The following is a 13,386-nucleotide window of genomic DNA, read 5'->3' as shown; positions in this document are numbered from 1 at the left end:
CCATTTTCTGTGGCTTTCATTATTGTACATGTTCTTTTGCAAAATAACATTAAATAAGCTTAATTTGAAGATCTCTAACAAACTTCTATATCTTAAATGAACTCTCACCTTTCACTTATGAACTTAATGTAAAACATCCAGTCTGAATACCTTTTAAGCAGTTACTGTGTAATTTCCTTAGACCCATAGACAGGTATCTACAAGATGAGTCAGAGGGTAGTTTATTCATCTATTAATTCAGTAAATTACTGAAAACCAACACTGAACAATGAGCTGTAGCAAGCTAAAACCAGTGAGATATTGTGCGCAAGAAACATTCCTACTGTCAAATTTGTTCCTGATTGCTGGAAGAGACAACTCATACTATTGAACTAAGTACCTCAATCCAAGGTAATTTGTGATTCATATTAGGTAGTTTGAAGAAACTAAGTAAGACTGGATGGAGGTGATGGACCTTAAAGAGTCGTTATGACTTTTGATAGAGGCTGAGAGAAGATGTTATAAGTAACGAGAAAGGTTGAATAGACAGACGAGTAAAGGCTGAATAGACAGAAAAACGCAGTGTGCTCAAGGAGGGTAAAGCAAGGCTCATTGACGGGAGCAGAAGCCTCGTATTAACAAAAAGTGGATAAAGCTGGTGAATAGTCAAAGTGTTGTGATGTTTTGAACATCAGGCTCATGAGTTTCGGGTATTTCTATGACCCACTGGCTTCCCCTGACTTAATTCTCAGCCACTTCGACCCATCCTCAAAACTGCTGCCAAAGTGATCCTCCTAAAAGATAAAGTTAACATATGACTCCTCTGTTGAAGATTTCTCAGTGGATTTTAGAGGGGTGTGGGACTCTAAGCCCACTCAAGTATAGTTTTCTATAAAATGGTTTACAATTGAAAAACAAGGCAAAGGTTCCCTCGGGCTGAGCTTGGCCTGGGGGGTCCCCAGTGTCCCTGCTTGGTCGTGTAAGTAGCTGGGTAAAAAACATCCCTCTTTAGCACAAGCAATAATTTAAGATAGAGTTGGAGAAATACTACCTGACAACCCATTATGCCATGGCAAACAGGCTGGGAGATCTGTCTGGGGACTAACTGAATTCCTGGGACATGTGCATTGTAACCGGATGTTATAGACTTGCTGAACTCACATGAATCTTCATGTAACTGTGTCAGCGTCACATTGGAAATGCATTTAATTTCAGTAAAACTACATCCATTATATTAAATTTGTTGTTAATTTGAATTTTGTGGATTATATTTTTATTGAATTTAATTTAAAAAATCGGTTTTGTATATGGTGAAAAGTAGAGATGAATATATTTCTAAGGTGTTTTTACCTAGTTTTAATTTTATGTGTGTACTTAAATAATATTATGATAAAAATAACTTAAGTAAACACTGAACTTTACCAAATTTTTTTACTTTAAAAGAGTTGTGTGCATTATCTAAGTAAGAGCATTATCTCATTTAGTCTTAAAATCATCCCTGCGAGATAGCTATTATTCCCATATTATAAATGAGGAGACTGAGGGTCAGAGGATTCAAGTAAACTATGCAAGGTCAAATGGCAATTAAGCGATAAAACTGAGATTTTAACCCAGTTCTGTTTGATGCCAATTCCTCTGCACTCACAGATTCAAAAGCCATCTTCAGAGAAGTGAGAGTAGAATTTGTGAACGTGGATTCGAAGATACGGAAGCAGAGATGTACAGAGACCCAGATTCATCTACAATACCTGTTTCTGAACTGCATCACTTCAAAAGAAAACTACAAATTATGGTCTTATTAAAACAAAGAATTACATTTGATGACTTTTCCCATCGTCTCTCACCTCCTTAAGTCTATGATCCCTTACCAGATTTCTACTGCTCCCTAAACAACTCATTTTGAAGAACCAGCTTGAAACAGTAAGGAGTTCTTTCTTTCACATTTTGAAGGCAACATCTTTTGTAGGGATAGTGGCATATTTTTCCAAAACACCGAAAGCAAACTTCAAATGCCATTCCCACTGCTGCTTTGTTCTGTCCTCGCTTCTTTCAAAAACTAACAACAGTAGCAACAAAAACCAACAAAATGTGGCTCTAGTCTGCTTGAAGTCTAAGCCAGAATTACACTTGGTTTCCCAGTCTAAACTGGGAGATGCAGTTAGCTGGGTTATAAGCCATTCACTGTGCTAAAGAACAATGGAATGGAAAGCTTCAAAATTAAAACCATACGTTGGGTAGGAAACAGCTCCAACTGGTGCTTGATTACTAACTAGGCATTCTGCTTCTAACATGATTTGGACAAACACAGGAAACCCCGCAGGCATGGATGGAGAGATGTTTTCTCTTGCAGGATGAAAAACAGCAGCATCGGATGGTGTTAGGGTGTTAGGATCACTGTGATTCTGGACAGCATCAAAAGCCAGGGCTTTGAGGGGGTCCTCATTCTTACGGCCTCACAGGGAGCCCTTTCCTTTTCCAGGAATCCTCTCCAGAGAGAGAGGCTGTGTAGAATTTTCCTGAATGTAACAAATGTCAGCACATTCCCAGCTAGACCACGCATTCCACTCTTATCAAACGAAACTGACCTCTGTGCCCCGGCATGTTCTTGTTCATCGCTATGATTAATTTCAGGTTCATAGTGATGCAGGTTTCTAGATGAATTGCACAGGCCACTTCAGACAGCAAATATGTACCTCTGGACTCTCCTCCCCCTAATGGAGAGGTCATGTGCTAGCTTACAAGAATGAGGATTTTAAACATGGTTGGCTTACACTCAAATCTACATCCTACGAAATGCTCTGCCCAGACTAGCCTCTCTCCTTTCAATTGGCATGGATCTGCCCCTTCCTACGCATTTTCTGTCTAATACCAAGTGACTCAAGTGGGAGTCACGACCAAAATGAAAACTGTTAGCACACAAGTCAAGATTTTAAAATATTTTTTCAGCCAATGGAAGTGACCAGGGCTCACGAGAGTCCTCGAATTAACATTCCACAGACCCCTGAATCATGCTCATCCGCTAGAGATTTCCAAGTTAGTTGCCTTGATATGTGCTACTGAGCTTCCTCTAGTGAGCAAACCTCTTAGTCCATTTGTCAACCCTGTCAAGGGAAACAAAATATACAAAATAAAAGCTGGTCTTTTAAATTGCTTTTTGCAAGTGCCTTTCTGCATCAGAGTAATTGCTGCAACACTGGTTGTACTCAGATCCCCCCACTCCCCACCCCTCCACCCAAGCTTTGTTGGAGGCTCTAAGTGGTTCAGGTCACAGAGAATGAGTTAATACATGTCTCTATCTCCTCCCTTTTCAAGATTGAGTTCCCCTATTGAGACATTTTCTTAGGATTCCAAGTAAAAAGGAAGGAAACTGTTCTTGCAATCCAATTACCCACATGGACAAATGGCTACTGCACCCCATCTGCTTTTTGCATCTCAGAACTGTCACCTTCAGAAGCCTTGAGGTTTCCATGGAGCTTTAGGAAAACTAGCCTAAGGCAAGACATTGAAACCCCAAGAGCAGAGTCTAGGGATACAGAATCCTACACGTGGCTAGTCTACCCATCCAGCGATGACTTGGCTCTCAAATAATTGCTCTTTCATTATCTAAAAGTCCCCAAATCCAGTTTATTTCTCATTTGGCACCCACCCTGTGCATTTGGGGCCCCGGGAATTCAGAGGTAAATAGGAGAGTCCTCCTCATTGAGGAGCTCAGGGTATAACGGGGGAGGTAGGAGCTTTGTAATAAGCTAACACTGCCTGAAGGAGGTGAAAAAGCATCACTGAAGTATTTTTGAACTAGGTTTTGAAGACCCAGTAGGACATTACCAAAAACAAAAGAGAAGGCTGAGGGAACCACTTTTACAAAGGTAAGGGCCAGATCTGCTGTGGCAGGAGTGTGAGGTCTGGAGGAGGATACATGTTTTAATGAGGTGAGGCAAGTTGAGCCAGATCAGGAAGACCTGTTGCTTCATAAATGAGAGAATGAGGTCATGTGATTGGCATCTGTGTTGGGGATAGACTGGGGTAGGAGGATTTTAGAGGGAGAGAGACTAGAAGTGAAGTTTTTACCATAGTCTCAGCAAGCGTTGAAGGCTGGGACCAAGGCATCGACAGTAGGTTTAGAGGACAAAGAGACACATTTCAAAGAGATTTTTTGAGGTGGAATTGACAAGATTTGATGTGGATGATGAATGAGAAGTCTACAGAAGTTTCTAGGCTGATGGTGGTGCTCCAAAAGAGGCTTCTCACTCTCTTTCTCTCTGTCTCATTTATCTCTTTTAGTTTCCGTCTCTGCCTCTGCTCGTTCTGTTTACTTGTTTTCCTCCTTGGCACTTTACCTCTCTCTTTGTCTCTCTCTCTCTGTAGTGTCAGCTTCTCTGTACACATCAGCTCCATTCTCTCTAATGACCAACCTCATCACTAATCACATTTTCTTTGCTCCCTGGTAACTTCAGATGATATGTGCCTTTGACTTTCCATAGCTCTCCTTCAATCTCATGAGCTTCTGTCACTCTCCATTCCACTCTTCATTATAAAATTTGTTCCATGTTTCTTCCTTCAAATTTCCAGTAGAATCTAATTAGACCAGCTCTTCTTTCTGTGCTAGTTCAGCGTCATTCAGCCTGGTTTCTAATTAGAATTATCTGAGGGGCTTTTTAAAAAATACCAATATGTGGCCCACCCTGCACCTACTGAATCTTTGAGGATGGACAGCCTGACATGTATATTTGTTTTAAAGTTCCAGTGGTGATACTGACACACAAATGGGACTGAAACCACTGCCATAGATGATGAGTCATAGTTTATAGTTCATAGCAAAGACTTTGGGTTGGGTGCTCATAATTATTCCAACTTTAATGTGGGAGGAAGGAAATGGGGTGGAGAGGAGGGAGGGTCACACTGTGTCAAACATGGCCATCCAGAGGCTATGAGTAGAGGTCCTCTTACAACAGACGGTAGTCATACAGGCACCATGAAATGTGTATGCTAAATAGTCTTGGGAGGGGCAAAATGTTAAAGCATATGGTGACTTCTCATGGGTTCCTTGGTAGAGTATAAAGGAAGGGCCTCTAATCTAAATGAGAAGAGTGGGGGGAAACCTTCTTGGTGAGGTGACACCTCAGCTTGGGAGAACATTAATGGTTAGTTGAGTGAAGAAGAGAAACAGTACGCAGGCAGATGAGAATATTTGAAGCATATCCAATGATTTGGGGCAGGATAAGTTCACACTTTCGAGCATCTTCTGCCACCCCTTACCAAACCCATAACAATTCCTCAGAAAACTCCTTATGTGTCTATTCTGGAAGTGTTTTAAGCCTCTGCCGGAACTGGAAGAAATTTTCAAGCCAGAACTGAGTAAACTGTAAGAAGATGGTGAGAGATTAGACTGGTGAGAGGTATGCAGAGGCTCTATTTTGAAAGTTGGTGGTCAATTTATTAGAATAGTAGCTACCATTTATTAAGCAACTATATGCCAGGCACTTTATATACATTATTTCATTGATCCTGACAGATCCCAGAAGGTCAGTATTATTACGTTCATGTTATACATAAAGAAATAAAGGCTCAAGTAACTTCGGTTTACTTGTCATAGTCATAGAGCTAGAAAATCACACAGCTGGAATTTAAACCTAACCACTCCAATTCTAGGTCTTTAATTTTTCTTTAAAAAAAAAAGGAAGGGAAGAGAGAAGAATGCTGTATTTGGAAATGAAAGAAAAAGACATAAATATGTGGTTGCACACTGGGGTCATTTTAGCACTCAAGTGGTTTAAATATTCATAATTACATCTGTATAGGTAAATGTTATAACTATTCTGTATACTATATTTTTGTTCTTTTCAAATATTTTAGCAATAAAAAGAATACTTTCATTAAACAAAACCTGGTGTGGATGCTCACAATGTCAAATACATGAAAGGGGAGCCACTCGGAGCACTTGGAGGCTAGTCTCACCTCTCAAACATCTTCCCCAAACTCAAGGGCTCTATGGCTCTATGGTCCCAAATAAATTTTAGAATCCTAAAATTTTTCTACATACTGCTTAAGCAAATGGGGCCAGGAAGACAAGAAATGTCATATGTGGGTGACAGAGGTATATCTTTGCCACGGTGGAATGCTGTGACTGTGCAGGAAGGCTCTGGTCACCTGGCCTGCCCACTCCTATGTTGTCATGGGTGCTCTTATGACCTAATGGAGGGCAGACCCAATCATAGACCTGGTCCATGCCTGCTGCCAGGGCAGCCACCTCTTTAGAGAGGCCCTGACTTTTGTCTTTGGAGGCCATAGATGCAAACAATGAGGTCAAACCTTATTTTGGATGGGTGATCACCACCAGCACTGTGAAGTCCCCTATTAGCCACAGCAAATGATAAAGTTACCCAGGGACAATGCCTCATTGCTGGTCCTCTTTGCTTGTTTAAGATTTCTTTCCAAGTGGGATGCAGGAAGCATCATAAAGTTATTCACACCTATTCAAACATAAATTATTTGATTGCCAGCACAGCCAGCCCTAAATCCTTCTTCCTCTCAAAAATAAAAACGTTTTAACACAGCATACTACGAGGCCCGTGTTCTGGTTTGCTGGGACTGATGAGTCTCTGAGGAAATGGAATTTTCAGTACTAAAATTGAGAAAGTCTCAGGAAAATCAAGACGAATTAATTGGTCACTTACCGCAACCCACACAGCACAAAACTTCAGGGTGTTAACTGACCACTGTTAGGGCCTGATGCTGCTTTGGCGCTCACAGGGAACAAATCACTTTTAAATGTATTTAAGTGTATCCTTTAACAACTAAATCAAAGCATTTGTGTTGCAAACTCAACAAATATACTCATTCTCTCAATGCAAAGAAATAACTTTATAATCTAATTAAATATGCTTGAATATTCACTTATTGCTTGTAATGGTTAATTTTATGTGTCTACTTGGTTAGGCCATAGTAGCCAGATATTTGGTCAAATATTATTCTAGACGTTTCTGTGCAGGTTTTTGTTATTTAAGATAAACGTTTATATTAGTAGACTTTGAGGAAAGCAGATTACCCTCTATAAAGTGGGTAGGCCTCATCATGCTATCAATTGAAGGCCTTAATAGAAAACAGACGGATGTCCTCTTATGAAGAGGAATTCTGCCAGCAGACTGCCTTTGAATTCAAATTGTCACTCTTCTCTGAGTCTCTGGCCTGCCAACCTACCCTGAAGATTTTGGGTTTGTGTCTCCATAGTCAATTTTAATTCTTTCGGTCTCTCTCTCTCTCTCTCTCTCTCTCTCTCTCTCTCTCTCTCTCACACACACACACACACACACACACACACATCCTATCAGTTCTTTTTCTCTGGAGAACTATAATGTATTACTAATATACAATTTAAGTTATGTGTTCCAAATAATTAGTTTTACAATTACCAGTACTTTTTTAAAACTTTTTTATAAATTAAGAGTATGGGGGTAACATTGGTTAATATAATTATATAATTTCATGTGTACATTATAATTTGACATCTGTATATTCTATTGTGTGATTACCACCCAAAGTCCAGTTCCCTTCAGATACCATATATTTGATCTCTTTTACCCACTTCACCTTCCCCCTACCCACTATATTTGACCCCCTTTACCTCATCTACCTCCCCCCTACTCCCCCATCCCTTAACATCTGCTAACCACTAGTCCATGTCCATGAGTCTCTGTTTATTTGGTCTATTTATTTGTTGCTTTTAGGTTTATATCCCACATATAAGTGATATCATGTGATTTTTAACTTTTTCTGTCCAGCTTATTTCACTTAGCATGATTATCTCGAGGTCCATCCATGTTGTCACAAATGGCGATATTTCATCTCTTCTTATGACTGAGTAATATTCCATTGTATATATGTACCACAGCTTCTTTAGCCAATCATCTATCATAGGGCACTTTGGTTGCTTCCATGTCCTGGCCACTGTGAATAATGCTACTATGAATATCGATGTGCAAATATCTTTTCAGATATGGGTTTTCAAGTCTTTGGGGTAAATACCCAGTAGAAGGATTGCTGGATCATATGGTAGATCGAGTCTTAGTTTTTGAGGAACCTTCATACTGTTTTCCATAGTGAATTACCAATAATTTTTAAAAGGTCTTCTAGAAACTAATAACCTGACAGAGTTGTTTGTTTAGACCTTGAGACATTTAGAGGGATTTTCCAACACTGCCCTGGAATTTTGTAATAAGCATTTTTCATTCCATAAATATTTATTGAATCTTCCTGTATCTCATCATACACTTGAATATTTTGAATACAAAACTAGCTTACTTCATGAACAAAAAATGTGAGGGTATTGGGTATGGAGACCTTTTATAGATATTCAACTTAGGTCATTGAATCTTGTCCCATAGACTAGATTTTTCATGACTCTTTAGATTCATTGCCCTTAGTTTCTGAATCCCAAGTATCGCCCTTTCTATGGCCACCTGAATCTCAATACAGTGGCTTATCAGTATGGAGATTCCAATGATAAACAAAGTGCTAGTCTTCCTTTTCTACTCTTATTCAATTCAGATTTAAATAAACAGATATGCTTTTATACTCCTCTTGGGATCTCCACAGTTTGCTTTTCTGGGTTTTTCTGAGAGGTAAAATTTAAGTTTTCTTCCTTTTGCCTTGTACTACTATTGTAGGTGTGCTGCGTATATGCACGCTTGCGCGCGCTCGCGCACGCGCGCACACACACACACACACACACACACACACACACACCTCAAAAACAAAACTGAGTTTTCATTTAACAAAAACGAAATGTGCAAATGTCTTTCTCATTCCATATCCTTGGTTCTGAGGTGGCTTTTCTAGTTGACAAGAGGTCTGTTCTCTCCTTGATTATTCTGTATTTCTTAGAGAAAACTTGATAAGCAAGACATAGCCTTGGTGCATATCAAGAACATTTTAGATTTTTAGCCAATAGGCTGCCCTGTGCAGGCTCTTCTTGATGTTATTAGAACCAATGTTGGAATCAAATCACTCCCCACTCTGTGCTTCCCCTGATTTCAGTGCACCCTAGTTATACCTTATCATGGCTTACTGTTTGGACTGGTTTAGCAGAAACACCTTGATTCTTCCCATGATGATGATAAGTGTCATGACAGAGTCTGAGAATACTGGCAACATGATAGTTGTCATTTCACAGGCAGCCCAAAGTAGAAGGAAGGAGAGTTCCGTAATGATCTCTCTCTTGGGATACTTAGATCTGACATCTCAACTTTCTTATCCATACAATAATTAGTTCTTACTTTTCCCAAAAGGGGAAGCACAAGTCCAGTCCTTCAAGGTAATGACCAGTTGTGATCTCTTTAAAGGCTAAAGAAGGTTAGCAAACCAAGACATAGTCCTTGCTGCTACAGCTGATATTTGTTATTTCTTTACCACCCATTCTAGATTGTCCTTACTCTTGACCAATATTTTGGTCTGGTTTGGTTGCTTACCTAGTGTGGAGACCCAGACCTTCATCTTTGAGGGGTTTCAGCCTTTAGTTGCTTTTGTCTTATCAAACCATTTTTGATGTAATTGCCCTTTAATAGATATTGTTGGACACAGAAGAACCAAGAGAAGCCCCAGTAAATTCGCTAATTCTAGACATGCTCCTCTCTGTAGCAGCAAACCTCTCTCCTCAAGAGAATAAAGTAACTCCTCTTATTGACCTACTGATTCACCAGCATATGGTGCCCAAAAAGGCCAGGTGGTGGTTGTAGCTCCCAGGTTAGTGGAACCAGTGGTAGAAGAGTTCCTGCCTTGGGAGTTAGGACCTCTAATCTAGCACAGACTAAGTTTGTGGGGATGGGAATCTCAAATTCTACAAGTGAGTCACTGGGAGTTATGGTGGAACAGAGTCAATCCTATATCATAAGGGATATATGTCTATTTCTATCATTGTCTGTCTATCTATCTATCTATCTATCTATCTATCTATCTATCTATCTATCATCTATCTATCTTCCTACCTACCTATCTAATCAATCACACCATGAAGGACAGCCCTCCAACCCCACAAGATGTTGTTCCTTTGCTGACATCTTAGATGAGACTTCCACAAGCCATTCTACTATTCTATCAAGCTAGTTGCTCCTGAGTAATAGAATATATTTTAAAGCTAGTGAACTCTATAGTCAGGAGCCTGTTGTTGCACTTCCTTTGTTTATTCTGAGAAAATGTCATATGTATAATGTTAGTATATCAGACATTCTACAGATCTTTAGGATTCTACAGATTTTTAGATGGTGGTGCTGGTGGAGATACTGTGGGCAGGAAAGGCAAACCCATCTTCCAGAATACCAGTTTAGATAAGTATGAATCACTGCCCTTTCTAAGGTGGAAGAAATCTGATATAATTGACCTGCCATCAGTTAGCAGTTCTTTCCAAGATTAAGGCCATATTGAAGGCTCAGCATCAGTCTCTGATCCTAGCAGGTAAGAAATTCAATAGCAGCAGTACCTAAATCAGCCTTAGTGTGAGAGACCCTATGTTTTTTAATCTAAGCTTAGTTTCCATCCTTGCCACCATGGCTTCATGCCCCATTGCACAAGCACTGGGATGACTCAGGAAGAAGCTGACTGAGATTTGTTGTCTGCTTGGTTGAGCTTTGTATGAGGTTATTTTTCCCTGGTGGGTATTAATATGTAATGAAAGATCTGCATGCATTGTGTCAACTCCCATTAACCTATGTACATACATTTTGTTAGACATCCTTATCTCATGTCTTTATGTCTTGTTTCTTCTATGTTCTGACCATTTGGTCACATTATTTCCCACTGCTCAGCAGTCGGTATTTGTCCTTTCCTTAGGCCGCTTTCCCTCAAACATGAAGTGGATAACCAGGTGTATTGCTCTTAACTCTGCCCAAAAGGAGGATTTCTCTTAACCACTTTCCTTCAGGACCAGTCTTGAGTGGGGCTTTCATGCAGCAGCAGTTCATTTCTGGTTGGCATCAACATATTACACCAACCCTGTCGTGAACCAGGCCCAAGTCCTTTCTCCCTTCCTCTGTCAGGTGGTCATAGGGAATCCCCTATGACTCTATAGGTGTGGGTTAAAGGACACGTATTGGTACAACAGAGACAGGGGAAATGAGCTCAGGTCTCCTGTCCGTGTAATTTACTCAGGTGTTCTGGACTGACTTCAGTCAGATCCTGAATGTACCTCTTCCGTTAAGTAGTAGATTGTTGTCATACCAGCCTGGCCTTATGACTTGGTTGATCTGATAACACTCAGCTCACAGTGAGCAGCTGTGTCACAGTCACTTGGTGTTCCATGATGAGGACTAAATTTCTATTTATGACCAGTGTCATGTTGTTTTTCCAAATAGGGAGTTGATCTCTGCCACAAAAGATAAGATTTTCGTCCAGAATATTAAGGATCTGTGCTATGATTCTTCTAAGAGACTTTTCGAACATTTTACACGGCATCCTTACAGATACCTTTAGAACCTTCAAACAGGTGAGTTATATGGTTCAAGTGGCAGGGCAGCTTTCATTGCAGCCTGCACTTGCTACAGACCCCTTTCTATCTCTAGGCTGCATTTGAAACTGGCCTTTCAGTAAAAAGATAGATAGATAAAGTGAGAAAGAGAGAGCCCAACATTCTAGCTGGCTATCTATTCATTTCACTCCTAGGAAGGTCATGATCCATTAATCAGACCACCTCCCTCTCCCACCCCCCACTAACACCCCGCCAGATTATTCTGCGATATTACTATGATTATCGACCTGGAGGCAATGGGGTAGATTTTAAGGAGAACAAGTACACTTTCACAAGGCTTCAGATAAGATCACCGCATTGTCTCAGGGCAAGTAGAAGTTTTTCTCCTCTGGGAAGGAAAAAGAGGCTATTTTTATTAGCCGGGAGAGGCAGGGTCATTTGGATATTTATGATGATCAGGTTTATACACTCAAATATTCCCATTTCAGGTCTCAGGTTCCCACTCTTTCCCTGTGAGGACCCTCACTTTGACATAGGAGCACTTTGATGCTGTGTGTTTTGTCTCTTGTAGGTTTGCCACCCTATCACATGCAATCCAGGATACAATTTTCTTTGTTTGCCTTGCAGCTTCAGGAGACAAGAGGCTTTTAAAAGCTGCCATAGAGGCCCTCTGGCTTTCATAGCAGACTGTAAGTGGGCAATTAGCTTCCTTGAGCCTGTTATTCCTTTCTTTAAATCTTCCAGCGCCATCAAAAGCAGCCACCCCTTAAGACACTTATAATTATTTTCCTTTGACGCATCAAGCACAGCAGCACTTGATATGCCAATACCTTGCCTTCCACCCATACCACATGTCAGTTAAGCTCAGGCGAAAGTTTTAGATTTTAATTCACATCCGAGCGGGCAGCGGCGATTCGTGTTGGCTATCTGGCTCCACTGGGTTAACTTTGTTGGTTTGGGGGTGGTTTTCAGTTTAATTTTTCTTTTCTAGCTTCGCATTGTAGGCCAGTTCGCATGTTCTAATCATCTGAGGCCACGTCAGGAGACAAAGCCACAGAGCAGACAGCTGAATATGTCCCAGAGAAGGTGAAGAAAGCCGAAAAGAAATTAGAAAGGAATCCATATGACATTGACTCTTGGATCATTCTCATTCGAGAGGCACAGAATCAACCTGTAGACAAAGCATGGAAGACTTATGAACGCCCTGTTGCCTAATTCCCCAGTTCTGGCACATTCTGGAAACTGTACATTGAAGCAGAGGTTAATATCTTATTTTACTTTTCTTATATAGCATCTGATGAGAATTGTAGCATACCCTATAGTGGTAGAAAACAAGTTAGGAATAGAGATAGCACAACTAGGACAAGAAAGATTTAAATGTTTCTTGCTTTTATTTTGTAAAATAGGTATAAAGGACTAATTAAAATGAAATTTTGAAAAAAAATAAAGTTTTAGCAACTGTGACATCACTGCATGTCAGGGATTAGGGACATCCAGTTTACCAGCATAAATGGGGATGAAAAGTTCTATCCTGAAGGTATGCTTTCTAAGAGCAATCCCTATGCCATTGTCTTAGCTTGGGTTGCTTAAAAAAACAGAACCTGAGACAAAATTTTATGTGCTAACACTTCATAGGGTGGAATGCCAGGGAAAAAGAGAAATGAGGCAAACGAGAAGGTACAAACACAGGGAGGTGCAGGACCATGCCAGCCAGAGCGTCACCAAAACATGAGTCTTAAAAAGACATCTCCAGAGAGACTGTATAAAAATAACTGCATGTTGGAACAATACGTCTGGGAGAAAGAACAAGCAACTTATGTGCAGGTGATCTCTTATTTCTTATCTCCCATTGGTCAAAGCTCACTCCCTTGTAGCAACTTCCCCCAACTTCCAAGTTGTGCCGAGGTCCCCTCCTTGTAGCCACTGGAGCTTCTGAAGGCCTAGTCCAGGCA

General features: G+C 40.4%; 1 protein-coding gene across 1 annotated transcript in view; it reads right to left on the bottom strand.

The window, feature by feature from the left end:
* The window catches only part of STAT4 (signal transducer and activator of transcription 4), a 108,638-nt gene extending 104,070 nt beyond the window's left edge, over nucleotides 1-4,568 (bottom strand). The window contains exons 1-2 of the mRNA XM_011355925.2: nucleotides 4,445-4,568; nucleotides 3,372-3,452 (exon numbers count right to left, since the gene is read on the bottom strand). Coding sequence (XP_011354227.1) covers nucleotides 3,372-3,452; nucleotides 4,445-4,458 — 95 coding nt within the window. The 5' untranslated portion in view covers nucleotides 4,459-4,568. The remainder of the gene's footprint in view (nucleotides 1-3,371; nucleotides 3,453-4,444) is intronic.
* Nucleotides 4,569-13,386: the final 8,818 nt, after the last annotated feature.

The sequence above is a fragment of the Pteropus vampyrus genome, unplaced genomic scaffold, assembly GCF_000151845.1.
Source record: "Pteropus vampyrus isolate Shadow unplaced genomic scaffold, Pvam_2.0 Scaffold2, whole genome shotgun sequence".
Lineage (NCBI taxonomy): Eukaryota > Metazoa > Chordata > Mammalia > Chiroptera > Pteropodidae > Pteropus > Pteropus vampyrus.
This window is presented reverse-complemented; position numbering and strand designations above follow the sequence as displayed.